The following is a 27,583-nucleotide window of genomic DNA, read 5'->3' on the forward strand; positions in this document are numbered from 1 at the left end:
CTTCCTGAACACATTCACCAGCAAGGAGCCCCAGAGGGGCATGGGCAGCATGCCTAAGCGGGGCTTGGAGGTCAGCAAGTGTGAGATTGCCCGGTAAGCGGGGATGGGACTCACTCTAAGACCCAGATTGCGGGTGGGTCAGGATGGGAGCAGGGGTCAAGCCTAGGACATCCAAGGTGAGAAGTCATATCACTGGAAGTAGCTTAGGAGCAGGAGTATGTTACAGAGGGGCCCAAGGCTCAGGGGCCAGTATGTAGGAACCCCTAAACCACAAGGCAGCTCAGGGGCCAGTATGTAGGAACCCCTAAACCACAAGGCAGCCTGCATGAGGGGCCTTGGGGTCCGGCTATGGGAAGGCCAGGTAAGGGTTGGAAGTGGGGGGGGGGGGCAGCTAGGAGAGCTCCAATCATGGAACCTCTCCCTCTCCCAGGTTCTACAAACTGCATGAGCGAAAGTGTGAACCCATTGTCATGACTGTGCCAAGAAAGGTGAGGCCACCTGCTGCCCAAACCCATTTGCTTCCTTCTCTCGTACATATTGGTGATAGGCAAGGCCTGTGAGTGAGTGCAGTGGGTGGGATGGACAGATGGCCAGCACGCACTTGTACCCAGAAGGTAGATGGGGAGTGAGCAGGATGACACAGAGTGTTAGGTGAGGCTGTGCTCCAAAGGAGCCACAGGAGACAGGGCCGAGCAGTCAGGGAGGAACTGCAGCCATGGAGAGCCTCCCAGTAGGAGGCAGGGCCCACATCAGGGCCAGGTGGGACCATCCGGCGGCAGGAGGGGGGCAGGCCAAGCAAGGGCATGGAGCTGGGAATGGAAAGAGGACAAGGGGTCTGGCTGCAGTTGAGAGTTCCATGAGGACAACCAGGCCACGTGGGGTTTGACTCCAGATGCCAGGAGTCTAAGACACACTTTCATTATTCTCCAGATGACATTTTCTAAGTGCTTCATTCAGTGTACCAGGCACATCTGGGAGCAGAGTGGAGTGGAGGCTGATGGAGCCTACCCCAGCTTAATCCATGTGGCTCCCAGGATCCCAGAGCCACATAGCTGGGGCCTGTGTTTTGCAGGCAAGGGTGGTGACAGAGCCTTCTCAGGAGAGTTGGGGACAGTTGCAAAGGGAGCTGTTGGTGCCCAGAAGGGAAGTGAAATGACAGATTTGAGGTCACTCAGGGCCAGGCCATTTGAGGCAGGGTCGATAGAACACCAGCCCAAAGGGAAATGAAGTAGCCACCCACAGTCCAGTTGTGAGGTTTGTAGGAGGCCACCAGCTTATCCTGACCTCCCCTGCCTGCTGCGCAGTCCGACCTCTTCCAGGATGATCTGTATCCTGACACAGCTGGGCCTGAAGCGGCCCTGGAGGCTGAGGAGTGGGTGAGTGGGCAGGATGCCGACCCCATCCTCATCTCACTGCGAGAGGCCTATGTGCCCAGCAAACAGCGAGACCTGAAAGTCAGCCGGCGCAATGTGCTGTCCGACAGCCGGCCAGCCGGCTCCAGCTGGCCAGGAGCCTCCACCTCTGCTGCCACCACCGCTGATTCCACCCCCAGCGGCAGCCTTACAGGGGCTGAGGTATGTGCTCCCTAGTCAGAGGAGGTATTGGGAACCTGCGTGCTGCCCCAGGCTGTGTGTGCCCACGTCATCTGGTCTCCCTTTCTGAGCCAAGTCCTGTCTGGTGGTTTGAGAATTGTAGCTGATGTCACTGACTTCCTGTTGTCCCTGCAGGAGGCTGGGAAGCTGGAAGAAATCCTGCAGAAGCTTCGGGCATTGCAGGCACTGATCAAGGAACAGGGAGACCGCATCAGCCGCCTGGAGGAGCAGCTTGGTCGCATGGAGAATGGGGATGCATAGGACCACAGCCCCTGGGTCCACCCCCTCGCTGCGTTCCCTCCTTTACCCCCATCTCACTCGCCTTCTGCTGGCAGGTCGCACTGGCTGCCGACTTAACAAGTGCCTCTGGCAGGTCAGGGACCAGTTCATACCTGATCAGGCCTGGGGTCCAGGTTGGAGCCACCACCTAGCTCTGGTCATTGTTACTGTGGAGGATTTTTATACTAAGGCAAGCTTGCTTGTACTCTGAGGGACCACCCTTCTCGCCCCCATTCCCCCAGAGGAAGTGGCAGGGATGAGCTCTATATTTTCATTCCAAATAAAATTTTCTTTCTAAAACCCTGGCTTGATCAGCTGCTATATGTGTGGGCCTGGGAAAGAAAGTCTGGAAACGTGGGGATAGATTAACGTGGAAGTCAAGAGTGTGAAAATCTGGGGGCACCAAGTAGCCACACTTGGCTCCTCTAAATTGTCAGGCAGAAAAAGGCGGAAGACTAACACATCCACACAGCTTTATCCAGCTTTGAGCTGGGTGCCTAGTTCCTTCTCTTGGAAGCCTAGTCCCGCCCATGGCCCCAGTCTCACCCAGAGAAGTTTATGAGGACTTGATGTGGGCTGGAGTGGTCCTTAGAGGCCCAGGCTGCAGCAGGGTCCTGCAGCAGGCAAGAACGGGTGGGGTATTGTGGACAGGAAGCGGAAGTATGGGTCGATAACCCCTAGCTGCAGTTGAAAGCGCCGCAGCTCACTTCTCAACACATCAAGCCAAGAAGTGGGCACCCTGTGAGGAGGCCAGCAGACCGATGGTGAGTATTAGGGCCTGCTGCTTTCTTGAGGCAGGGGAAAGGGGGTTCTAGGAGGTTGGGGCTAAAATATATGGAAGGGCTCCCCCACAAGGACCCAGAAGCACAGAGAGGCAAGACCCAGGTTGAGCATCATTGGGCAGGAGCTGAGTTCAACTCTGAGCTAGGCTCTATGGAACTCCAAGTCCAGCCCTTCTTTGAGGCTCCTGGGATCAACCCTCACCTGGTTATCTCATGAGCTGAACTCCAGCATGGCTCCTGCTTGGGTCCCGAGGGCTGGAGGCTAAGTGAAGGGCCACACTCACACCCCTCCCCCTTCCCCTCACGCTCCACCTGCCTCGTTCCAACCGCAGGCTTCCTCTGCCAGCTGCACCCGGCTGCCCCCAGCCCCAGCCCTACTCACTTGAGGCCCTGGGGCTGGGGAATGGGTTGCTGAGCGGAAACTGCAGTAGTTGTGGAAGAGGGGCCTCAGGGACCCCCATCCTGGGACCCAGCCAAGCAGAGTTTAAGGGTTGTTTCTGGATTCATCCGGATCCCTCCATCTCAGCTTCCAGAAGTCAGCGCTGATGCCAGCCACTCAGACCTCTTCCCTTTTCTCTCCCCTTTCCCACCCTCCTACCCCTAGCTGGGCACTCTTGACCCATTTGGCCTGTTTTTTTGAGATACGGAGTTCAGGGTGGTCTTGAACTTTTACATAGCGAGGCTGACTTTGAAATGGCGATTCTCAGCCTCTCAAGTGCTGGGATTACTGGTGTTGCACCACTGTGCCCAGCTAGCCTCTATTTCTTGAGCATCTATTATGTGCCAAGCATTAGTTTTAGGTCTGTGGCCCTGCTACATGTCTTCCCAAAGCTTATTCTGATTACAGAGGTGAGGTAAGGCAACAGAAAAAGAGACCTGTATCCAGTGCACTATGGAGAAAATAGAACAGGTTAGGGGGTCTGGAGAGTGTAGAGTGTGTAGACTCCTGTAACGAACAGTTAGCTGTCAAGGTCATGCTGGGTCTCACAGGAAGTGAGCAGGCAGCTCGGTGGCCCTCAGCTTTGAAGCATTCCAGCCAAGAGAATTCCAGCCAAGAGAAGAGCCAGTGCAAAGGCCTAGGACAGGACCAGGTTGAAGGAAGCCAGGAATGAAGTGAGCTACAGGATCAACGTCAGGTGTAGAGGCAGATTACACTGGGTCAAGACCTTGACCAAATAAGGACTGGAGTGCTTTTTACTTGACTGATTCCATTTTGCTGAATGGCAATAGAGAACCTTCTCTGTGGTGAACGGAAATCAGTCACTGAGTTCCACACCAGGTGACAGCCCCAACCTATATCTCCTACAGGCTATATCCTGCACCCTTGGGCTCTGGATGCTGCTGGCCCTGCCAGGAGCTCTGGGCTCTGGGGACAGCATGGGCTCCAGCTCTGTAACCGTTGTCCTACTGCTGCTGCTGCTCCTGCTGCTCATCACAGGCCTGGCCTTGGCCTGGTACCGCCTCAACCATGACTCAGGGGGCTACTACCACCCAGCCCACCTGGGTACTGTACTGTGGGGCCATACCCGCCGCCTGTTCTGGGCCAGCCCTCCAGGCCACTGGCTTCAGACCTGTTATCAGGCGGAGTCACCAAACAACAGAGAAGGGCGAGAGGATGTGCAGAATGCAAAAGATGTCATGGATGAAGGCATGGAGGAGGCTGAACCCCAGGAAGATAAGCAGCACCGAAGAGCAGGGCCCCACCCGGTACATGTCCCAGAGCGCACTGAGGAAGCGCCTGACACTGATGTTGAACGGGGCTCAGGAGGCAGTGCCGAGGCCCTGTTGAGTGACCTGCATGCCTTCTCAGGCAGTGCAGCCTGGGATGACAGCGCTGGGGCCACAGGGGCCCAGGGTCTCCACGTCACTGCACTATAGGAGCCAGCTTGGTGTCTGTCCCAGCCCTGTTGTGGCATCTCATTGTATCTCTGCTTGCCAAGCTACTACAGTGGAACACAGCTAGCTGGGACCTGGTGGTCATCACCCCAACGCGCATGCAGAGCACCTCAGACTGTCACCCCCCACTGGTTTCCAAGCCTGTGCAGCCTCATCCCCTCCAGAAGGCCATCCACGTGTACCCTGGGCAGCTATGAAATAAATCCCATCCCACCCTGCGATCTGTGGTCCTGTAGTGTCCTCTCACCACCCTGAGCAGGGGCTGCTCTTGGAGTGATCCGACCCAATCCCAGAGTCCAGCAGAAGCCAGCTGATGCCATGATTTAGGCTTTTAATTCTGCAATGGCATGGCTGAAGCAGCAGAAGTCCCTCCCAGTAGGACCCTCCTGCCAGTAACCACAGCTGGCTGTCTCCATGTGCATGATTCTGGGCTCAGCCACCCACAACAAAGACATACTCACTCCTGTCTCGCAGACACACCCCAGGTCTCAGGAGCAGCCGGGTCTGGCTGTCCTCACAGCCTGCAGGGAAGGGGCCTCAATGTTGCCCTCACCCACATCCACTCTCCTAGCGCCCAGGGCGCCCACGGCCCCTCTTGGACTTCTTGGTCCCTGAGGGGGGACGGATGGGGAGAGGAGCAGTGCTTGAGGGTAGTGGTGGTGGTGGTGGTGGCAGGAGTGGAGGTAGAGGTGGTTCCATGGGTTCTGGTGGACCTGGACTAGGTCGGAATCCCTCAAAGGGAGAAAACTTGAGGGGGCTGCAAAGGAAACCAAGGCAGAGTCAGAGCCTCCTATGCCCTGCAGCATGACTGGCTCTCACAGTAGAAGAATGAGAGGAGCTCTGATTAATAGCTATGGCCAAGGCCACCCAACTCCAGTGGCCTCCTATTACTAGAGCCCCCTACACCTGTCACCTGCTCCCCTCTGCACTGGTAGTACCTGATTGGAGTCCGGGGGCTGCTGTTCAGGCGACGTGGGGAGCGTAACTTGGGCTGGAAGGAGAAACCCTCTTTGATGCTGTCCAGGACGGAAGGGGCCACATATGTAAAGCCCTGGGGGGAGAAGTCAGGCCAGCTCATGCTCAGGGTCCACCACTCCTTAGCTACCATCCCTGCGTTGGTCCCCACAGTCCATGGCTCCCCTTACCAGGAAGGCCTGATTGGCACTCTCACTCAGGGCTGTGTCATCTGGACTGTCCACTGGTGTCTGCCGTGTGAAGCGGGTATCAAACTGACTCACATCCTCCTCTGATTGCTGTGGACAGTTGCACATGGGAAGGGTGAAGGGGTCTGAGGCTCAGGGGCCTTCACCTGCCATGGGGTCAAAGGGACCTAGACTCACCAGACTTGGCCGGAAAGGGGGGTCCACATGGCGGGCCAGGAGGTCATCCCAATTGATATGCCGGAAGAAGGGGTGCCTCTAAAGGTAGAGAGCACCCTCAAACATGCCAACCATTCATCTTTCCTGGCTCCCTCCCCCTCCTTTTGGTCCCAGACTCACCTGCACATCAGCAGCATCCCCTAGGCCACCCCCAATCCGTTGGCTGGGATTCCGCTTCAGAAACTGTGGGACCAAGGCAGAAGTGATGGCTTGGGGGAGGTATTACCACTTAGCTCCAAGGTTGGCTGGGGGAGGATAAAGCTTGGGGGCCCCTGTAGTATGGCCTCCACTTACTGAAGACCTTCAAGGCTAGGTACAATGGCACCTTCTCCATGAAGCCTTTCCTGGCATCGTGCCAAGCCCTAAAGGTGCCCTCCCCTCCCATACACACCCAGCCGCTGGCCCTCCTGTGGAATTGGTTGCCTCACTTCCTGATTAGGATCTAGCTGGAGGCTCATCTAGGGAAGCTGCTGCTCTGTCAGAGCTGAGGCCTGGGCTCAGGGTCTGGAAGAGCTGCCTTCACTTTCACGGGCACACTGCATAGGACAATGACATTCAGGAACATACACAGAGTAGCCAACAGACCTGAGCCTCCGCAGGAGGATCCCCACCTTTTTAACAAGGTCCCGGGCATCTGGGGTGAGGTAAGGGGGCAGCACCAGCTTTCCCTTGATGATCTTATCCATAGTCTTCTTCCGGTTCTCTGCAGTGAAGGGTGGCTAGAGGAGAGAGAAGGTGAGGAGAGCCTGGGGGCCTCCACCAGGCCCTGCCCCAGCTGGGAGGGGGCTCTCCCACACCACCCCCTCCCAAGGAGGCTGGACTTGCCGATCCAGTGAGCATGTCGTACATCAGGGCCCCCAGGCTCCACCAGTCCACCGCCCGGTTGTGGCCACTGCGCACCAGAATCTCAGGGGCCCTGGGGGCCAGGTTGGAACTGTCAGTCAAGCCAAGCCCCCTCTGGCTGTCCTCCCAACCCCTACGCCAGTGAGGTGCTACTTACATGTACTCAATGGTGCCACAGAAGGTGTGAGTGACGGCACCCTCATGAATGGACTCCTTGCACAGTCCAAAGTCCGTCAGTTTGATGTGGCCTAAGGAAGAATAGCAGAGGATGGTCAGGGCCACCTGGCCACAACTCTCAGCCTTTCCCTGCACACCCAGTTATGCAGCTACACAGTGTGTGTGCTCACAGGCGCACCCTGGCTATTGAGCATGATGTTCTCAGGCTTGAGGTCTCGGTAAATGATGCCTTGGGAGTGGAGATGGCCCAGAGCCAAGGTGATCTCAGCTAGGTAGAAGCTGCAGAGACAGGACAGGTTGAAGGAGTAGGGTAAGAGCCCAGCACTCTTGGGGAGAAGGGAAAACTGCATACCCACCAGGCCGTGTCTTCCAGGAAGATGCCTTCTCGCTCCAGATGTGTGAAGAGCTCACCCCCTGCAGCATAAAGACAGCAGCAGCTGTGTGCTGAGACTCAGTCCCGCCACTGACTTTGAGTCTCGGTTTCTTCTTGGGAAAAAGGGGGTTTATAAATCCCGCCCTACCTGCCTCCCAGAGCTGCCGTAGGGATTCAATTCAATTCAGCAAACATCTACCGCCGCCTATTCGGTGACTGGCCCTGTGCTGGGTGAAGCTGGGGGCAGAGATGAGGAGACCCAGCCATTGCCCTCAGGATGTTCAGTCTGATAGGGAAACAGACACACACACACTGCTCTAGACGCCAGACTGAGCCAACAGCTCTGAGAGCTTTGCCCAAAGAACCACAGGCAGAGACAGTGCAGATGAAGTTAATCCCAACAAGAGACAGAATGTGTGGTGACTGTGGGGCTTTCCAGGGTGCTGAGATGAAAGGAAAGGAAAGGAAAGGAATGCAGAACGTGCAGGTGGCAGCTCCCAGGGCTTTGATAGGACAGAGAGGGAAGTAAGAAATGCAGACCCTAGCTATTTCATGGTGTCATGGTGAGCAGGGTTGATGGGCCAAGGAAGCCAGGCTTTGTCTCGGCAGTTAGAGACTTGGAGTTACAATCAGTTTTGGTTGATGGGTGGAGCGGCACACACCTGTAATCCTAGAATTTGGGGGGCTGAGTCAGGAGGATCACCATAAGTTCAAGGCCAGCCTGAGTAACATACTAAGCTCAAAACTAGCCTGAATTATATAGCAAGACCCTGTCAAAAATAAAATTAAAGGGCTGGTGAGATGGCTCAGTGGTCTAAAGCACCTACTTAGAACAAGCTTAGCAAAGCAAAGGGACCGCGGTTCAATCCCCCAGCACCACATGCCAGCCAGCCCCGCCCCCAGGTGGGCTGAGCTGGCCACACACACACAAAAATAAATAAAATTTAAAAAATAAAAATAAAAATAAAATGGGCTGGGGATATAGCTCAGCAGCACAGCACCTGCCTAGCAAGCGCAAGGTCATAAGTTCAATTTCTAGTACCAAAAAAAAAAAAAAGTTTGGGGAAATACCCTGGTAGCTAGAGGAGACACCAGAAAGCTAAGTGAACAACTACAATTACTGCATACACACAGACACACCCACCAAAAGACATTAGAGGGGATAGGCAACAACACAGAGGATGCAGCTAGATGAAGCGCTGACCAGATGCAGGGCACACGAGGACAGAGGCTAGAATGGGAAGAGATAGCAGAAGTGGACAAAACCACCCTCTGGTTTTCTAAACCAACTCCCACCATTTCCATCTACCTCTAACACAGGCAAGGGACACACTAGGCACTGGACAGATGTTTGCTGAATGAATGAATGAACAGATGGACAGTGGATAGGTGGTGGATGTGGGGGTCCCCTTAGCCTTTCAGGCTTCCCTCAAGCACCCAGAAATTCCTGCACTGGTACCTAGCCATCCACAGCCCAGCTGGACCCACATGCATACCACTGAGGCACTCCAGGATGAGGTAGAGTTTGCCACCTGTCTGGAAGGCATAGGCCAGTTCCACAATGAAGGGGTGCTTCACTGACTCTAGAATATTCCGCTCAGCCCGTGTATGTGCTGTGTCCTTGGCATTGCGCACGATTTTGGCCTTGAGAAGCAGGAATAGGTTAGAAGGTAGGTTACCCAGATCTCCATCAGCCCCTCTAGCCATTACTCTTTTTGCTGTTTCTTTTTAAATGTGTTTATTTATTGGCTACAGGGTCTCACTATGAAGTTCAGACTCACAGTGATCCCCTTATTTCAGTCTCCCTCACACTGGCATCACAGGCGTGCACCACCACGCCCGATTTCAGGGCCAGAATGGCATATGGTACCGGGGATGGAAGTATCAGGGATGGAACTTGGGTCCTTGTGCTTGCCAGGCAGGTACTTAGACTGCTGAGCTATCTCCCCAGCCTGTTGTTGTTGTTTTATGTCCTCTTTTGTTGTTTTGCAGCAGAAAGCTCAACCCTAAAGATACTGCAAAAGCCTGGCTGTGATATAAGGTCCTAATCACTTCAATGAACATAACATGTCATAAATGTGTCAAGGTGAACAGTATCAACAGGAATGAAAAGGGAGAAAGGAGAACTAGAGGAGAGAGGGAGGAGGAGGTAAGGGGTTTTAAAAAACAGCCAAGCATGGTGGTGCACGCCTACAATCCCAGCACTCAGGAGACTGAGGATCCCTATTAGTTTGACGCCACCCTGAACTACATGGTGAGGCTGTGTTTCAAAAAGAATAAAATAAATAAACATATATATAAATACTTAAACACAAGTATTGGGACTGCCAGCTTTTGGACTCTTAGGTCTGCACAGCCCATGGACCTGCAGTGATGTCATGATTCCTTCTAACTACTGGATGCAAATAGTCATGAGGCCCTTTTCTACAGCCCGCCCAGATCACTACAGAAATGATCTGGCCAGGACAGACAAGTGGAATTTCTTTTTCTTTTTTTTTAATTTTTTTTTTTAAATTTTCACAACCCTGAGAGACAAGCCATGTAATTACATTATGTCCATTTTATTTTATTTTAATTAATATATTTATTTGGCTGGCTCAGGCTGCCTTAAGGGCGGGTCTGGTAAGGCAGGTGGAGGTGGGGATTGAACTGTAGTATCCTGCTCCTGACTGCATTTGCATGAGCAGGTGCTTAAACAACTGAGCTAACTGGCAAGCCCCCGACAAGTGGAATTTCACAGCTAAGTATTCTGCATGATTTTCTTGGCTCTGATCTATTGCCCTTTTGCCACCTTTGGTCATTTCACTGAATTTCTCCATAGATCTGCTGCTGTCAGCAGTCATCATTTTCAGTGACTGGTATATCTACTAACATAGGGTTTCTCAAACTTGACATTGACACTTTGGACCAGACAATTCCTGTGTGCTATGATTTAGTAGCATCCTTGGGCTATACCTACTGGATGTCACCAGCACTTCCCTCCAATCAAAACTACTCAACTGGGCATGGTGGTGCCTACCAACCCAGTACTCAGGAGACAGGCTGCAGGACTGACATGAGTTTGAGGCGAGCCTGGGATATATAGTTGAGTTTAAGACCAGCCTGAACTACACAGTGAGACCCTGTCTCAAAAAACATTTTTAAGTAGTTTGTTGAAAGTTCAAGGCCAGCCTGAGTTACATAGTGACATCCTGTCTCAGGTAAAGCAAAACATTTTTAAAAACCCCAGTCCTAAGATTGCTAAATGTTTCCTGGTAGGCAAAACTGTTCTCATTTGGGAATTATTACAAAACAATACACATCACAATAGATAATAAGCTATCAAATTCTAAAGAAAGAGAGCTTCTCCATCATATTTACTATCTCCCAAATTCTGCCCAAGTGTACTAGGGATGGCGGCCACTCCATATTTGCCAACTGAGCAATGACTCACCTTCCTTAGGACTTTCATGGCATATATTTTCCCCAAGTTAGTGCCTTGCACCTTTCTCACCTGGAACACCTGTAGAGCAAGGAAGACAGGATCAGCTTCCCTCTCCACATCGTATCTTTAAGAAGCCCCACCCTCAAGCTCTATCACCAGGACCAAGAGGCCTAGGCTCACCCAAGGGTGGGGCAGTAAAGGTCTTCAATCCCATTCTAGGAGAATCTGCCCTTGCCTTCTTTGTGCTAAAAGCTCTGAAGCCTATCTGGGTGTGGTGATGCACACCTGTAATCCCAGCGCTTGGGAGGCTGAGGCAGGCGGATCGTTGCAAGTTCAAGACCATCCTGGGCTACAAACTGAGTTCAAGGCTAGCCTGAACTGCATAGCAAAGACCCTGTCTCAAAATGAAAATAAATAAATAAGGCTCTGAAGTCTCTCTAAGCCTCTGCTGATTTATAATTCCAGTTTCTGTTGAGAACCTCATGCTGCCTTATGGTGGGGATGAAGGTTGTGGGGACGGGGTGTCAGTACCTTGCCATAGCCCCCTTTCCCCAGCACTCGAAGCAGTTCAAAGCAGTGAGGCCCAATGCGCTCTGGGCCCGGGTTCACACTCGTCTCAGTCAGCTCCACCTCCTCATAATGTCCCATAGGCCTATGGACACAAAAAGCGAATGGGGGGCAAGGCTCTAGTGCTGCCCAGTTTCCCTACCCTAGCTCATTCCCCCAGCCCCCAACAAGACCCTCACTCACTCCAGGCCAGCAGCCCTCAATTCGGCAAGTGGATACACGTCCTGCAAGGAACCAAGGGGTAAGAAGCAAAGGAGGTGTCAGGATCCCACCTCTCACCCCAAATTACACTGCCCAGGAATGGGAAATGGCACAATAAGGGCAAAGGCTGAAAAGGCAAGGCCAGGGTCAGAAAAGGGAACCAACGACTGGGAGCCTGAAAGAGAAAGCGGTCCGAGCTTTAGCGGGGCTGGATCTGAGAGAGATCCAGGCTAGCAGAGGACGGAGCCCACTCCGGCTGTGTAAAGCTGCAGTTCCTGGCTTCGGCCAGGTGACAGGCTCGGCTCTAGGGTCCATCGCGACCGACTGGTGCACTCACCGCTGGACTGAACTCTGGATCGCCCTCGCCTTCGCTCCCTTCCTCTGTCTCCAAGTCCAGATCAAACACGGCCGCCATAGCCGCGCCGGCCCCGCGGGCCCCTCGGCCGGGACCTGGCCGCACTCTGACTGACAGCTCAAGCCTCGGCCCATAGGTTATCACTCTGCGACCGCGGGCGCACGCAGATGACTTACAGTTGCCTGGGGCCAAAAGTTGTCGCCTATCGTATGGCCTCTTGGGAGTTGTAGTCCTCAAGTGCTGGGCTGCCCATCTTTCAGCCTCTGATGGTGCTTAGGTAAACTGTTTCTTCCCAGCACCATCCCTGCGATTGGCACTGGACAGGAACCACCTACAGTTCCCATTTGGGTGCAGGAGAGAGTTTGAGTTTGGATGGGCAATGTCAAAGATGCACATAGACGTAAAGGTCAATGCAATCCTCAGCTCTGCTGGAGCACTGCACTGCCAGGTGGGCTGGGCAGCAAAACGCAGGTCCCTTCTCTGTTTGCTCCTAATAGGGAGGCAGTTGATTTAGATGTGCCTTAATGTGTCTCCGGCTCAAAGTTTCTGTAAGTCAGACATTTGCTGGGTGACCAGTGTCAACAGTGACAGTTCACTGTTGAGCTGTTACTAGGCTGTTGCCTTTAAGGGTTTGGGGATCCTAAATTTGTTTGTATTGTTTTATTGAGGTAGGGACTTACTATCTCCGTAGCTGGCTTGGAACTCCAACAATCCCTCTGCCTCAACCTCCCAAGTGCTGTGATTACAGGTGTGCACCACCATGTCCTGCTAAATATGGGCTTTTGTTGATTAAAGCACATTTAGTAATTGGATTGCCTGGTATAGACAGAATAAAGGTACTTAATAAAACTTGGCTGAGGGGCCAGGGAGATGGCTCAGTGGAATAAGCGCTTCCCTGGCAAGTGCAAGGGCCTGAGTTCAATCCCCGGTTCCGCAAAAAAAAAAACAACTTGGTTGAAAGGATGAGCATTAACATAACAAACTTAGTCTGATTTTAGATTGGGCATGGATTCATGCTGGATGAAACCCATTTGGGGGGTGTAGAATGGGGTTTGATTGCATTCTAGTTATTAGGGACTGTCTGGATGAGCCTTTTAGTTGTACTGGGTAGGATGGGCATGAACTCAAATGGATAGAACTCAAGGATCTGCAGGCTGATATAGGGTTTTTCTTGGCTGAGACCTCATGTTGTAATCCCACAGAAGGAGAGCCTCAGGTTTGGACCCTGATGTGAATGTAGGATAGGGCCCTATACTATTAGCTAGCCAGTAGAGTGGTTTTTTCTCCCCAGCCCCTGTCCCCCTCAAAAGCCCCTCCACCACCAGCCCCACCTAGCTGAGCCACGAGGAGCTATCCAGTTCAAGAACTTACCCCAGACTCCAGACATTTCACTAGTTCGTAAGACTTTATTTGGAAAGGGATGGGGGAGCTGTCCACTGTTCCTGTGCTGTGCAGAGACAGTTCTTGAAGCAGCTTCCCTAAGTGAAGAAGGCAGTACAGACACCCTCTGCCAATGCTAGTTAGATGTTCCAGAGGCCAAAGCACTGGACCTTGATGGAGGTGTATGGTGCATGGGAGGTGGGTGTTCACAAGTCTCGGAGCTGTTCGTGATGAGGGCAGAGAGGTGAGGAGCCTAGAAGCTGAGCAGGCATGTAAGACAATAAATGTGGGAACTTGGCCCTGGCCCTTGTGCCTATATCCACAGCAGAAGGGTCTTGGGGACAGTCACTTTTCCTCTCTGAGCGTATTTGCTCATCTGGAGAATGGGGACAAAGTATCTGTGTGGAAGTACAAGGGGAGATGGTCACTCCTGACCACAAGCCACCTGCTTCTACTTCTCAGGCCAGTTGAGATAGGGGCACTACCAGGAGGTTTTCACTGGGCTCTAGAACTACCCTGGGATAAGAAGACAAGCATTTAAAGCTCAGCTTTGTCCTGGGATTTGACCAAGGCTGGAGGCCCACCAAGGTTCTTCTCTGTAGGACACAGGAAGAGAGACAAGTGTCGAGCAGCAGGCCTGGGTCTGGGTCCACTCTCATTTGGGGTGGACAGTTGCTGTGTGTGTGTGTGTGTGTGTGTGTGTGTGTGTGTGTGTGTGTGTGTAATTCCTGCTGCTTCTCTAGGGTTAGCATCCTGGGGCACCTGTGAACTGGACTTAAGCCTTTGAGAGGACAACAGAGCTCCCCACAGGCACTTGTTTTATGGCCCTTAGCCCAGGAGGATTTGGTGTCAAAATGGCCCTGCAGCTGTGGATCAAACCTGAGAAATAGAGTAGGCCAGGCAGGGCTTAGAGTAGGGTGATAGGGAGAGAGAGACAGGGAGGACAGCAGTGATGTGCGGGTGCTACACTCTTTCTTCTTAGCACTTTATACCTGACCCTGGCTCCAGTGCTATTTGAAATGAGACAGAAAGTGAGCAACTGGGTAGTTGGGCCCATCAATGCCCAGGCCCTGGCAAAGGCCCAGCAGGCGAAGACGGGCCTCAGCAGGGCTGGACCCAGCACAAGCCACACTGCAGTAGGGCTCCTCATACTCGCCAGGCACCAGGGCCTCCTCCAGCAGATTGAGGCGCAGGAGGCCCTGGTCATGCAGAGCCTGCAGGGTTTCTCGGCTGGCTGTGGAACTTAATGCCTGCAGGTGCTGAGATGCCAGGCACATGATGCCCACCAGGTGACCACGGGCATGGGGATGGGTGGGCAGGGCGGGTCTCAGACCACAAGCCACCATTGCAGCAGCCAGCAGCAAATCCACACCATAGAGCTCCAGGATCCAGTCCCGCAGATAGAAACCTCCCATGCGGGGGTTGATCTCAATGAGCCGAGGCCCAGCCCCTGTCAGCTTGAGCTCCACATTGAAGACGCCATTAAGCAGCCCGCAACCCAGACAGCAGCGGAAGGCTGCCTGCACCATCTGGGCCTCTTGCTCTGGTGTCAGCCCTGTGGGCATACAGGCTGCTGTCTCTGTGAAGCCAGGCAGCCTCGTGGGGCCATTGTCAGAGACAAAGGCAGCCAGCAGGCGCCCACCAAACACCACCAGGTCCACATCATGTTCAGTGCCCTCAACAAATTCCATCAGCAGCATGGCATTTCCCCAGCCCAGCCCAATGCCTGGATGGTCAGCCTCTCCCTGCAAGTCATGGGCAATCCGAGAAAAGTGCTCATGGCACTGTGACACATCCTCCACTAGCCGCACACCCACTGCACCTGCCCCAAACTCCAACTTCATCACTCCTGGCAGGGGTACCTGATGAACGGCTCTCTCCACATCCGCCTCACTCTCCAAAGGGCAGCAGGCGACAGCATGGAGGGAGGGCGCAGGCCATGGTGGGCCGTGACGGCAAGACAGGTGCAGCTGAGTGCGGCTCTTCTGCTTAGCCAGGCACATAGCAGCTGGAGGGCTGCAGGGCAGACCCAGCTCCTGGCAGAGTAGGGCTGTGAGCACCAGGCAGTCATCCCAGTAGGAGAAACAGCCATCTAGCTGTAGGCCACGCACTCGCACCAGCTCTGCCAGCAGTCGTGCATTCTCCTCATCCCTCCGGTGCTCTGTCACGTCGAAGTGGATAAAAGTCTGCACCAACTGAGATGCAAAATGGTTGGGGTCTGACTCTACCAGGTGCAGCTGCAGAAACCACAGGAGGACAGGACACCCAGGTCAGTAGGTGTAGGGTGCAGAGGAGACTGGATGGACCCCCAGCATGATTCTAATGGATTCATAAATGTTAGTTATTCAATAAATGTCCTTTTTTTTTTTTTTTCAGAACCAGGGATTGAACTCAGGCCCTTGCGCTTGCCAAGGAAGCACTTATTCTGCGGAGCCATCTCCCTGGCCTTGTTTTTGTTTCTAAGAAAGGCTCTCACTTTGTAGGGCAGGCTGGCTTTGAACTTACTATGTAGCCCAGGCTGGCCTGAAACTCTCAGAGATCCTCTGGCCTCAGCCAGCCCAGTGCTGGGATTATAGGCATGTGCCACCATGCCGGGCTGAATGTTGATGATTGATTACATGAGAAATTTATCCCAGTGTAGGAGTGGGGAGAGAAAGCATCCAGAAGGAGACAATGCTAAACTGGAGTTGAAGAATAAGCATCAGTCAGAGGAAAGAAGAGATAGGAAAGACAGCTGCAGGAGAAAAGACGGGGGAGGTAAGAACTCAGCAGTGCACTGCCACACGCAGCCTCACGGCAGGGTTGGGATTCAAGACAGGCAATTTGGTCTTCATTCACACCAAAAACTCTGACGCTGCAAGGTATCCACGAGAAATTAACATGAAGCTCTGTATCATCAAAGCTTGTAGCCCACTGTGGGGACATAGACACAAAGCAGCTGAGACCCAGGGAAGAGGTAGCCACTGATGAGTGAGGGAAGGTGGCTGTCTGCACTGTATTCCTTGGTGTCAGCAGCAAACAGCATTCCATCAAGAGAACACACCATGTAAGGCGGGAGCAGAGAGTCAGGGGAAGGTTGGGGGGTGCTGCCCGGGGAGTGTGACACTGAGCTCCAGATTTTGGTTTTGGTTTTATTTTTTCAGTACTGGAGATCGAACCCAGGCCCTCTGCAGTGACTACATCCCAGCCTTTTTCTGCTTAGGGACCGGTCTTACTGAGTCACTAAATTGCCAGGATGGACTTGAATTTGTGATCCTTCTGCCTCAGGCTCCCAGGGTATTAAGATTACAGTCCTCTGCCACCACACCAGCTGTTTCTTATCTGTTCAATATGGAAAACAATGTCTACTTGCCTGATTTGCTCCAGATTCTATAACAGAATCCGCCGTAAACCTGATTGAGGATCTGTAAGGTGTTCCCCAGTACTCTGTGTGGGGCCTAGGTGCCCAGGGTCAGGAATTCAACCTCAAAATGCCTACACTCTGGCCAGAACACAGCCAAACCATTTAGCCTGGCATTTAAAACCAGGGTTCAGGGCTGGGGAGATAAGTCAGCAGTCTAAGCACCTGCCTGCCAAGCGGAAAAACCTGAGTTTGATCCTGAGCACCACATGCTGTACTGGCCCTGGAACCAGCACTGGGGAGGCTGAGACAGGGGATCACTACAAGTCTGAACTGTGTAGTGAGACCATGTATCCAATAAATTAAATAAATAAACAAGAAAAAATGTTTAGGGGCCAGGGAGATGGCTCAGTGGAATAAGCACACTTCCCTGGCAAGTACAAGGGCCTGAGTTCAATCCCTGATTCCACAAAAAAAAAAAAAAAAAAAAAAGTTTAAAACCTCAGTTCAGCCATTGTGCCTCTTCATGATAGCCTACCCTTATGCTATAGGGCATATTTTTTTTTTTATTTTTTTCTCTGCCCAACTTGCTCTGCATATTTTGCCTACCCCCCCCCTTTTTTTCTACCCATAACAAGTGTGAAGCTTTTTATTTTGGTACTGGGGATCAAGCTCAGGCCCTTGTGCTTGCCAGGCCGACGCTTATGCCTCTGAGCCATCTCCCTGGCCCAAATGTGAAACTTTGCCATGGTTAAAAAACAAGAAAGGGCCAGCCAAATAGCTCAGTGGATTAAAGTGCCTGCAAGCAGGGGCAAGGGTCTGTTCCATCCCCAGGCCTGTCCTGCCAGCCCCGCCCCTGGAGAATGCTGAGAGGCAATTGAGACTGGGTTGGTGTTGGGAGCCTATAATAATCCCAGCTCTTGGGAGCCTGTAAACAGTTGGAGCACTATGAGTCCTAAAGCAGGGGCTTTAAAAAGGAGCTATCTGAGCCAGTGTATTATTATTTAAATTTTGAGGAAAAGTCCCTGCTAGTAGTGAGACCCTGAAAACCCTGTAGACCCTTCCCTAAAAAATACAAAAACAAAACAAAAAACAAAACCACAAAAACAAAATGGTTGGTGAGATAGCTCAGCAGACTAAGCACCTGCTTAGGCAAGTGCAGGGACCGGGATTTGAGCCCTGGCACCACATGCCACACTGGCCCCGGCCCGCCCCCAGGGCATACTGAGCTGGCCACCGAATCCAGGTGTGGTGGTGCACACCTGTAATCCCAGCGCTGGTGAAGCTGAAAACAGGAGGATCACTGGGAGAGTCCAAACTGCATAGTGAGACCCTGTACCAAATACAGAAAGAAAGAAGAGAAGAGAAGAGAAGAGAAGAGAAGAGAAGAGAAGAGAAGAGAAGAGAAGAGAAGAGAAGAGAAGAGAAGAGAAGATGGCCAGGTGTAGTGGCACACTCCTGTCTGTGATAGCCAGCACTCAGGAGACAGAAGCAGGGGGATCATGTGTTGCAGGCCAGCCTGGGCTACATGGAAATTCACATGGCAGTTCAAGGCCAGCTTGAACTACACAGCAAGACCCTGTCACAACCTCCTTAAAACAAACAAACAAACTGGGCTCTAAACCAGGAGTGGTGGTACACACTTATAATCCCAGCACCTGGGAGGCCAAAGCAGGAGAATGGCAAGTTTGAACCCAGCCTGGACAATTTAGCGACTAAGACTTTTTCTCAAAATTGAAATAATAATACACTGGCTCAAATAGCTCAATGGATTAAAGCCCCTACAAGCAGGGGCAGGGGTTTTGATCCGGGGCCTGCCGTACCAGCCCCACCTCCCCGGGGCTCACCGAGGTGGCAATTGAGACTGGGCGTGGTGGCATGTGCCTGTAATCCCAGCTCTTGGGAGGCTGTAAACAGGCGGATCACTACAAGTCCGATCTAGTAGTGAGACCCTGAGTACCCTGTAGACCCTTCCCTAAAATACAAAAAAAGAAAAAGAAAAGTAAATAATAATAATAATAATAATAATAATAAATTGGCTGTGATCTAGCTCAAAGTGAAAGCCCCAGATTCAACCCCAGTACCCTAAAAACAAAACAACCTGGGTTCGGGAACTAACCCTAAATCTCGCCCTTGTCCCCTGCCTATCCCAGGCCATCTACCCTGGCACTTTCACCTTTCCTTTCTATAGAGGTCTCTCTGCCGGGGTGGAGCTAATAGGTTAGTTACCTAAGCAAAGAAAGGCAACGAAATCGGCCTCGCCCCCGCGAGGACGCCCCGCCCCTGGCGCGGCCACCCCTCCGCGGTCCCGCCTCAAAGGCCAACCCCGCCCCTTCGCTCAGGCCCCTCCCGACCACGCCTGGCCACGCAGCCGCGACGCCGGGCCCCGCCCACCTTGAGTCCGTAGTCGCGCGCAGCCTCCCACACGAACTTCTTGCTGACGCCGCCCGCGCCAATCACGAGCAGCTGCTTTCCTTCCATGAGGTAACGAGCAGAGCGCCGGAGCATGGTCTCCACCAGCGGCGCAGCCGCCGCCTCCTCCGCCGCCAACCCGAGGCGCGGCGCGGCCCACAGCCCTTCGAGTGTGCCGCACGCCTCCAGGCACAGGTTGCAGTTCAGCTCTAGGGCCACCGGGGTCAGCGCGCGGCCGGACACAGTCAGCGCGAAGTCCACGCCTGGGCCGGGCGAAGGGTACTGCTGAGCGCGGACAGCCCTCGGCCTCGGCCCGCATAGCCCGCCCGCCCGCTGCGAGCCCGCGCTCACCTAGACAATCAGTGCAAGCCCGGCGGCCGCCGCGCTGCTCGGCGCTCAGGCCAGCCTCCAGTGCCAGTACTGCAGCCAGCGCCGCCTCAGCTGCCTCCTTGACGCGCTCCCTCACGGCTGCCACCTGTGCTGCTTCGCTCAGGCCACACTGGGCCAGCGCCACCTCCAGTGTCCTCGGCAGGGAGTTCTGGTGTCGCAGAGGCCGATCCCCACGACCCACTCCGCACACCACCTAGACAGGTTTCAGCTCAGGGGCCTGGGCCGGGAGGATCCCTCCCAAGACTACCCTCTAAGACCCCCTGCCGCAAGCACACCTCCCAAGAACCAGGCCAGACCCCTCAGTGGGTGTTCAGGAAACTCCATTCTCCGATGTGACTCGACTGCACAAGACTCTCCAGCTACTATCTTCTGGCCTGTAGACCAGACTGACCCTACCAAGACTCAGCTAGGGTCCTTGCTCCCTAAGTGACTCCAGGCATGCTTGCTGTAGTTCCTGCAGCCACTCTCCTGTGTCCTAGCCCTGGAATGTCCCCCAGAAGCCTCTTCTCCACTGGATCACTGGCTTAGTTGAATACTTCCCTCTAGCTTGACCCAGAGTTAGGGACTCAGAAGGTATCCCAAGCCTTCTGAACTCTGCAGCTTGGAAGCAACTCCTTCTCCCAGAGCTCCAGGCCCTGGAGGTTTATCAGAATCTCCTGGTCAGCCTCTTCTGTGGCAGGAGCTCTCTGAAAAGACCATCATCCCCGGGGCCATGGGCCCCACCATGAGGCCAAACACGGGCGGGGGTTCCTGATGCTTGAGGGGCTCAAGACAGTTGGAGTGTCAGACTCAGGAGGCTCACCATTGGTAACCCAAATCCCCCCCAAGATGTTGCCCTGTCTACCCAGGGACTGGGCAGGTATTCATGAGATGAATGGGACTGGACTTGGATGAGGGACGGGGTTACCTGGATCTGTCCCCGACCCCCGCTCACCTTGCTCAGTAGGGGCCTATCACCCTGAGTGCGACACACCACGGCACAGATACGCACAGCCATCTCGGGGCTGGGTGAGGGACCTCCTGGGTGAAGAGGTGGAGGTCTAAATCCAGAAGAGAGCCCAGGAAGCCATGCCATGCTCCCACCCTAGCTGCCACAGGTGGCTCTCACCTGAGAAGGGCAGCTGGGCAGGGGGACACATGGCCTCCACCAGGACACTCTCCTCTTCCTCCAGCTTCTCCAGCAATACCAGCACTGTGTCCACCACAGCACCCAGCTCCACCCGTGGGTGCAGACACAAAGTCTGCCGCCCCCGCCAGCGCCAGCCACTGAGCTTCACAGCCACCTATAGCAGGAAGGGGAAAAGGACATCCTTGATACTACCTGCAAGGAGGGGTGTTCATGACACTGTGCCAGAGAGTATACTGAGGCAAGAGGGCAGGGAATTTCCCCATTTCTGGGGCAGTGACAGGACTAAAAATTGGGGAAAGCTTCCCGTCAGGACTTGGGAACCACTCGTGGGTCCCCTCCTGCTGGCATCTGCACAACTTCAGGGTGGGCAGGAGCCTGTTACCTGCACGGCATCACCTAGAGCCTCGGACTGCAGAAAGGCCCCTATTTCCTCTTTCACCAGTGTTTCCTGGCCCTCTTTGCCACTCAGCTCCACCAGCCGTAGTCCCGGGCTGGAGTCCCCTCCCCGCAGCAGCCCTGGAGGCTTGTAGGTGAAAGCCAGGGTAGCTGGCACAGCCACACAGCCTTGCTGGGACAGCAACTGCCTCATCAGCAGCCGGTCCTCCAGCAGCCGGGCCAGCTCCGCTGAGGCTCCTGTGGGGCAAGTCAGGTTGCGGGCCAGCTCTGCTGCCTCCCGGCCCTGGCCAGGGCCCAGCCCCAGGCCCACCAGGAAGTAGGTGGCACGTCGTGGGGGGACAAAGTCATCCAGGAATGTCAGGCCCCCTGGGTAGAAGCTCACAGCCTTGGAGACCAGCAGGGCCGCCTCACCCAGCTGCCCTGGTGCTGGCACCTTCGTCAGCCAAGCTGGGGACAGGCAGAGGAGCATGTTTCCTGTGGGCAGAGGGGAACAGGTAGCTGTCCAGAGAAGGCTTATGTCCCCAGTGCCCAAAACCTCCAGCCTGGGCCTTGTGCTGCGGAAGAGACAGTTCTGCCCAGGACCCACCCCTATTCAGAGTGTGGCAGCTGGTCCCATGGAATGCAGGCAGTTGCCAAGGCTGGTGGGTATTTTAGGATGTGGCTGGGCCAGGGCGGGGCTGCCCTTTCTGTAGCAGGATGGTAAACTTGGGCACACACTCACCCGGGCTCTGGACCCCACCCTCCAGAAGCACAGACAGAAAGGTGCTGGGGGATCCCAGAATACACAAGGTCACCTCGGCACCAGGACAACCTTGGGGGAAGAGACATTGCCAAGCTCACCAGGGGCTCCCCTTGTGCCTCTCTGCCTACCACCTCCAACCCCCACTCTCATCCTTGGGCCCCCCAGGTTGTTCTCAGTGATCAGATGAAAAGAGTACAGGGCTCAGAGGGAGCTGTCTGCCCATTCGGCTCCATGAGGCTGGCTCCCTTTCTCTGCAACTGGTCGGGATGAGTGATGGAGACCTGGGTCGAGCCTGGGCTCTGAATTCTCTGTGACCTTGAAAGGGCCACTGGTTCAGTGAGCCTGTTTCCCAGTCTGTACTGTAGGAGCAAGTCTCTAATTCTCATGTATTCTAGGTGTGAACCCACTGCCCACACAAAATCATTTGTGGCTATACAATAAAAAAGTACAATAGGAGAGGAATTTTGGGGTCCCAGTGCTCAGCTGCCTCCATAGCCTCTCCCAAGACACTTCTTGAGAAGCTTTGCCTCTACAGAACATGTTTGCAAATTCCAGGTCAGTGGGGTAGGGGGAGGGCCCTGACCTCGACTTCATTGGTGCCAAATGTCCTTTGGCTCTCTATCTTCAGATGGAACCAGAGCCTAGGGAATGGGCCAATCTCAGCAGGGATGGGAAGCAACAGGATTGAGGGTCCCTCTCTGCCCCCCAGGGGTACCCCCCTCCGTGGAGCCCTTGGGCACCTGTGTGGGGCACCTGGCTTCGGTCCTGAGTCTCTGGAAGCCCAGCTTGCTGCAGACAGCTCTGCAGGAGGCTGTAGTAGTAGACAGTCCAGGCCCGGGCCTCGGCCCCCTCAGGGGAGCCTTTGCAGTCCAGGCCCACATCCTGGCGCCAGGAGCCAGGGAAACAGCTGATGGGTGGCAGGCCAGCGCCCCCTCTCCCTGGCTGTTCCTCTCCGTCCAGGTCCTTAGAGCCCAAGGAGCAGTCCCACTCGTAACCCAATGGATCCAGGGAAAGCTGAGGGGGGCAGAATGGTAGGACTTGGGCAGGGCGGGCAGGCGAGTACATTGTTACCCAACAGTGTGGGCTGTCATGTCCAACGGCCCAGGACAGGAAGAAGTTGGGGATGAGGGAAAAGCCCAAGGAACAAATGTGGGAAGAGTGCTTTGTAAACTGTCAGGTGTAGTGCCTGGGCTAGGAGGGCAGGAACCAACGGCCTACTGGCTGTATCAGTGCCTACCGTTCCATACCAGGTCTCCCCTAGCTTGGCTCACAGGGGCAGAGCTTTTTCTCTGTTTTTGTTTTTTTGTTTGTTTCATTGAGGCAAGACCAGTACTCCAAACAGTAACAGTCTGACAGTCTGACACACAGTAACTCCTCTATAAATATTTGCTGACTGAAAATTTGATCAATGAGAATAACAACTGCTCACAGGCATTCATTTCTCTATGGGTTGAGCACCCCATCTGACAACATGGAGTTTGCTGCCACCTAACTATACAAGTAAATGTCTTTCACCGTCCTCAAGTAGGCACTGAAGCTCTGCCATGTACCGGCCCTAGCTAAGGCACTGAGGGAGAAGGCTAGTGCCCTCTTTCCGGGTGCCTGGAGTGCTAGGACTACAGGAAACTCTATACTCCTGCCCTCTCAGAGGCTGCCTGACTCCCACATGGGGCTACTGGGTGCCTCAGTGTGACCTAGGTGGAGGTGCTTATTCATTACAGTTCCCTGGCCTAGAGAATGCCTGGTGCCTGTCCTATCCCATCCTTGGGGTATCTACGAGGCCAGGAACTTAGAGAATCACTTGATGGTGAACAGTGTACCGTAGCCAGGGCATAAGCAGCCTGGGCTTCAGATCTGGGCTTAGATCCCAGTTGGCTAGGGCCAAGCTCTGGGGCTCTGTGCCTGCTCCTAGAAGGGCTGTTCCCTGCTGACCAGGACTGTGGACTCACTGCTATGTTCTCAGACCTAGGGTGGTACTGGTTGCACAGCTGGTGGTTGGCAAAATGTGAAATAAATGTCAGGGGGCTGACAGTGCCCACTTTTCAGGTCGATGTGGGACAGATGAGGGCCTGGCACATGGAGTGAGGGTCAAGAGGTTGGAGCTGGTTAGAGATCTGAACCGTCCACACGGGGCAGTCCTCAGGGTTAAGCCCCTGGATGCCAGTCGTTGACTTCTGAGCCCTCCCTCTGCCCAGGGCCTCGGGCCTTTGGTGGAGGGACCACAGGAGACTTACCATCTTGCAGGTGGAAAGTCTGAGAGACAGAAACAAAGCCGGGAGTCAGGACCAGTCAGGTCCCTGACTCCCACCTTGCAGCCCCTAAGGTGGACTGGCAATACCCTCCAGCTCTTCCTCAAACCTGTCCCTTCTGGAGATGACCATGGTTTCCATCCCTGCCGCGCCCCGCGGATTAAGGACTTCTGCTTTACCTACCCCAAGCGTCTGCACCTCTGAGCTCCCTATCTCCCTTTGCCATGGCTCAGCCCTTCTATGGAGGCGCCCGTGAACGCGCTGGGTTAGTGTTGAGGGTCCCGCTGGGGGGCGCGCGGGGGCTCAGGGTCCCCGTCCCGCCGCCCCTGCCCGGCAGCCCCCCTCCCTGGCTCCCCCGCGGCGGGGCCGGAGCCGGGGTACCTGCGGGCGGTGCTGGCTTGGAAAGGATCTGTGCAAGCTGGCGTGATGGCAGAGGCAGCATAGCGCGAGGTTGCGCAGCATCACCTTATATAGCTTGTCCGCCCCGTGCATGCCCACTGAGGGGCGGGGTGCCCTCAAACTAACTGCCTGGGCTCCGCCCCCTTGTCCCTAGCCAGGGGCAAGCAGCATGGGGAGGGCAGTTGTTGCTTGGATAGCAGGTGGTGAGGAGCTGGCCAGGGAGAAGAGACAGTCTACGTCGGACACAGGAATCTGGGGAGACGGGACCAAGTCCTGAGGGCCAGGGGCAAAGGGACAAGAACAGTCAGAAAGACAGACCACATAACGGAAAAGAGGGGAAAATAGGTGGGACGGAGGCAGAAGGCAGACGCTGGGAAGAGGAGCTGCAGGCAGAGCCTGGTACTAGAACCGCCCTGGGGGTGGGGTGGCAGAATGTGGGCGGGGCAAAGTCTGCATCTCCGTCTTAGCTAGAGCCTGCGCTCCCCCTACACCCAGCCTTGCAGCTGCCCTTCCAGCCAGGAGTGCCTGACACTATTGCATACAGATTCTCCCCAAAGCGCTCTTGGGCCAGGATCTCTGTACATGCCTAGAAGGGATCAGCCTGAAAAAAAGGTGCCAGATCCACTTTGTCCATCACCAGCCCCAAGGAGGACCACGTACATGCAATTACATCCACATGCAAAGCTTACTTTCTTTCTGCCTTAAATGGGGTTATTCCTCATCCTATAGGGCTGAGCCACACAGGCATGCTGACCTGTCCTTACAACTTCTGACAACCCACCCTCAGACTCTCCCCAATGCCCCCAACCCCTAGCTGTCTCCAAGACCATGCTTGGTTGAGGGAGGATGTTGAGGGGCTTGGCAGCTTTTGAACCCTTCCTGCCACTTAATACACAGCAACCTATGCACACCCACCTCTGTCTACCTCTCGAGGGGTTCCAAAAACTGCCTGATCCTGGGCCCTCCAGCCTAATCCACATTCCCCCACCAAACCCTCACTAGAGTTTCTGTAGGCTCTCCTTGTTACTGCCCAGGCTTCTGGCACAGGGTGCAGCTACCCTAGACATTCTGCCACCTTGCTGCGTATGTGGCCTGAGATAGAGATCCCACTGGGTGTCATCCAGAGAGCATGAGCTTTGACATTTAATGAGCCAAGCAATGTCTGGGGACTCAGTGTTCTTGTCTTCAAGTGGGGATAACCTTGCATATGTGGGCTTAGCTGGGCAAGGGTGCCTGGTGGTGTCTAAGCATTCTGTAGTTCCATCAGCAATTCCTCTTTCTCCTTCTCCTCCTCCTCCTCCTTCTCCACTTCCTCTTCCTCCTCCTTCTCCTTCTTCATTTGTTTTGAGACAGGGCTCTCTATGTATTCTAGGTTGGCCTTAAACTCACTGTGTAGCCCAGGCTGACCTTAAACTCACAGCAATTCTCCCACCTCCTCCTAAGTGCTGGGATTACTGGTTTGCACCCCCACACCCCACCCCCTCAGCAACATTTCTTGACCTTGACAGGCAGTATACAAGGACTGCATGTGTGGTTCTCTTTTATACTTAACATTATAAGGTAGTAGTAATGATTTTCTGCCTTTACCCAAAGAACAGTGAGGCTCAGAGAAGTTGTGTGATTTGTCCAAAGCCATACAACTGTAAGAGGCAGAATGTGAAGGCATATAACAGTCAAGATTCCAGAAACTCAACACAAAAACAGAATATTAAAAACTGTGAAAGAAAAGAAGCAAATCACTTCTAAAGGAAAGCCCATTCGAATCATAACAAACTTCCCAATACAAACCCTCATATCAAGGGGAACTTGAAGTAAACTATTTCAAAGCCTATAAGAAAGTAACCTCTCACCCAGATTGATGTACCTCACATGAACTACCTTTCAAAATTGATTGAAAAATAAGGGGCTGGGGAGATGGTTCAATGGAATAAGCACTTCCCTGGCAAGCGTAAAGGCCTGAGTTCAATCCCTGGTTCCGCAAAAAAAAAGAAAAAAGAAAGATAAGATACTTCCATGACAACACCTGAAAAAAAATCATGACCACCAAAGCAGCAGTCCAAAAATTCAGAAGGGCATTCTGGAAAGAGATAACGGGCTGGTGAGATGGCTCAGTGGTCTAAAGCACCTACTTAGAACAAGCTTGGCAAAGCACAGGGACCGCGGTTCAATCCCCCAGCACCACATGCCAGCCAGCCCCGCCCCCTGGTGGGCTGAGCTGGCCACACACACACACACACACACACGCATAAATAAATAAATTAAAAATTAAAAAAAAAGAGATAACAAAAGCTACAACTTAATCTGCAACAGACAAGAAAAGCAATTAAAACAAGGGGAAAAAAGAAAGCCAACAACAGGAAAATAACCTGACAAGGATAAGTCAGTACATCTCAGTTATAACCACCAATGTTAATGGTCTCACTTCACCAAATCAAAAGAAACAGACTGGTAGAATGAAAGAAACAGACTGGTAGAATGGATCAAGAAGGAAGATCCAGGGGCCAGGGAGATGGCTCAGTAGAATAAATGCTTGCCTGTCAAGTGCAAGGGCTTGAGTTCAACCCCCGGTTCCACCAAAAAAAAAAAAAAGAAGGAAGATGCAGGCTGGGGATATACCTCAGCGGCACAGTGCCTGCCTAGCAAGTAGCAAGTCCTGAGTTCAATTTCTGGTACAAAAAGAAAGAGACAGAGAGAGAGGAAGAAGAAGAAGAGGAGGAGGAAGAGGAGGAAGAAGATCCAACAATGTGCTGCATACAAAAAATAATTTAATTTAAAAAGAAATTCATAGGCTGAAAGTCAAAGGATGGAAAACAATATTCCATGTGACTGGAACCCAGAAAACAGCAGAGGTAATTGTTCTATTGACAGACAAAGTGGATTTCTTGCCTTCAATTCACTTTGTAGCTCAGGCTAGACTTGAACTCATAGAAGTACTCCTGTCTCAGCCTGTTGAGTGCTGGGATGACAGGCATGTGCCACCATGCCCAGCTGACAAGGTGAATTTCAGGCCAAGACTGATGAAGACAAATGAAGAAGGCTACTAACTTCTTGTAAAGGGAACAATCCAAGAGAAAGAGATGACAATCATAAATATATGTATACCAAATATCAGTGCACCGGGGCTGGGGAGATGGCTCAGTAGACTAAGCACTTGCCTGGCAAGCTCAAGGGCCTGAGTTCCATCCCTAGTTCTGGAAAAATAAATAAATAAATAAATAAATAAATAATAATAATAATCAGTGCACCTAACTATATAAAACTTTTTTTTTTTTTTTTTT

At 53.4% G+C, this 27,583-nt stretch overlaps 4 protein-coding genes across 10 annotated transcripts in view; 2 read left to right on the forward strand and 2 right to left on the reverse strand.

The window, feature by feature from the left end:
* Coro1b (coronin 1B) overlaps window positions 1-2,171 on the forward strand; it is a 5,266-nt gene extending 3,095 nt beyond the window's left edge. Inside the window, exons 7-10 of the mRNA XM_004627344.2 lie at window positions 2-93; window positions 431-488; window positions 1,305-1,574; window positions 1,728-2,171. Of these exons, the coding sequence (XP_004627401.1) occupies window positions 2-93; window positions 431-488; window positions 1,305-1,574; window positions 1,728-1,853 (546 nt within the window). The 3' untranslated portion in view covers window positions 1,854-2,171. The remainder of the gene's footprint in view (window position 1; window positions 94-430; window positions 489-1,304; window positions 1,575-1,727) is intronic.
* An 81-nt stretch (window positions 2,172-2,252) lies between these two features.
* Ptprcap (protein tyrosine phosphatase, receptor type C associated protein) lies at window positions 2,253-4,768 on the forward strand. Its single transcript, XM_012513784.2, has 2 exons — window positions 2,253-2,635; window positions 3,962-4,768. The coding sequence occupies exons 1-2, from the start codon at window positions 2,633-2,635 to the stop codon at window positions 4,529-4,531; spliced, it is 573 nt and encodes a 190-aa protein (XP_012369238.2). The 5' UTR covers window positions 2,253-2,632; the 3' UTR covers window positions 4,532-4,768.
* A 95-nt stretch (window positions 4,769-4,863) lies between these two features.
* Window positions 4,864-11,999, reverse strand: Rps6kb2 (ribosomal protein S6 kinase B2). Of its 4 annotated transcripts, none has more exons than XM_023710525.1 (15): window positions 11,851-11,999; window positions 11,496-11,536; window positions 11,277-11,397; window positions 10,815-10,823; window positions 8,818-8,965; window positions 7,305-7,362; window positions 7,127-7,227; window positions 6,929-7,019; window positions 6,754-6,844; window positions 6,540-6,647; window positions 6,049-6,111; window positions 5,890-5,967; window positions 5,695-5,802; window positions 5,488-5,600; window positions 4,864-5,306 (listed from the first exon to the last, which is right to left on the reverse strand). In XM_023710525.1, the coding sequence occupies exons 1-15, from the start codon at window positions 11,926-11,928 to the stop codon at window positions 5,117-5,119; spliced, it is 1,398 nt and encodes a 465-aa protein (XP_023566293.1). In that variant the 5' UTR covers window positions 11,929-11,999; the 3' UTR covers window positions 4,864-5,116. The 4 variants fall into 4 exon arrangements, with proteins under 4 accessions (XP_023566293.1, XP_004627208.1, XP_023566294.1 ...); XM_004627151.2 differs by having other exon boundaries at window positions 10,755-10,823; XM_023710526.1 differs by lacking the exon at window positions 5,890-5,967 and having other exon boundaries at window positions 10,755-10,823.
* A 1,263-nt stretch (window positions 12,000-13,262) lies between these two features.
* Window positions 13,263-24,338, reverse strand: Carns1 (carnosine synthase 1). 4 transcript variants are annotated; one of them, XM_023710764.1, is made up of 11 exons: window positions 24,288-24,338; window positions 23,892-23,910; window positions 22,398-22,671; window positions 21,637-21,726; window positions 20,902-21,389; window positions 20,499-20,673; window positions 20,325-20,410; window positions 19,352-19,583; window positions 18,983-19,263; window positions 15,366-15,485; window positions 13,263-15,284 (listed from the first exon to the last, which is right to left on the reverse strand). In XM_023710764.1, exons 2-11 carry the CDS (start codon window positions 23,892-23,894, stop codon window positions 14,259-14,261), a joined length of 2,775 nt encoding a protein of 924 aa, XP_023566532.1. In that variant the 5' UTR covers window positions 23,895-23,910; window positions 24,288-24,338; the 3' UTR covers window positions 13,263-14,258. The 4 variants fall into 4 exon arrangements, with proteins under 4 accessions (XP_023566532.1, XP_004627210.1, XP_023566533.1 ...); XM_004627153.2 differs by having other exon boundaries at window positions 13,263-15,485; XM_023710765.1 differs by lacking the exons at window positions 19,352-19,583; window positions 20,325-20,410 and having other exon boundaries at window positions 13,263-15,485.
* Between the last annotated feature and the right edge of the window lie 3,245 nt (window positions 24,339-27,583).

The sequence above is a fragment of the Octodon degus genome, unplaced genomic scaffold (genome assembly GCF_000260255.1).
Source record: "Octodon degus isolate 3935 unplaced genomic scaffold, OctDeg1.0 scaffold00018, whole genome shotgun sequence".
NCBI classification, from domain to species: Eukaryota; Metazoa; Chordata; class Mammalia; order Rodentia; family Octodontidae; genus Octodon; species Octodon degus.

Bases quoted from the DNA above. Each gene is read 5' to 3' on its own strand.
- Rps6kb2 (XM_004627151.2), bottom strand. From the start codon at position 11,928: ATGGCGGCCGTGTTTGATCTGGACTTGGAGACAGAGGAAGGGAGCGAA. The intron at 10,824-11,276 runs GTACTGACACCC...CTTGCTCTACAG, and splicing joins GGAAAGGGGGCTATGGCAAG to GTGTTCCAGGTGAGAAAGGT. The intron at 8,966-10,754 runs GTGAGTCATTGC...CTGCTTCTCAAG, and splicing joins CCATGAAAGTCCTAAGGAAG to GCCAAAATCGTGCGCAATGC.
- Carns1 (XM_004627153.2), bottom strand. The intron at 21,727-22,397 runs GTGCCCAAGGGC...TCTTCCCCCAAG, and splicing joins AAGCCAGGTGCCCCACACAG to GTTGTCCTGGTGCCGAGGTG. The intron at 19,584-20,324 runs GTGAGCGGGGGT...AAACCTGTCTAG, and splicing joins ATAGGCCCCTACTGAGCAAG to GTGGTGTGCGGAGTGGGTCG.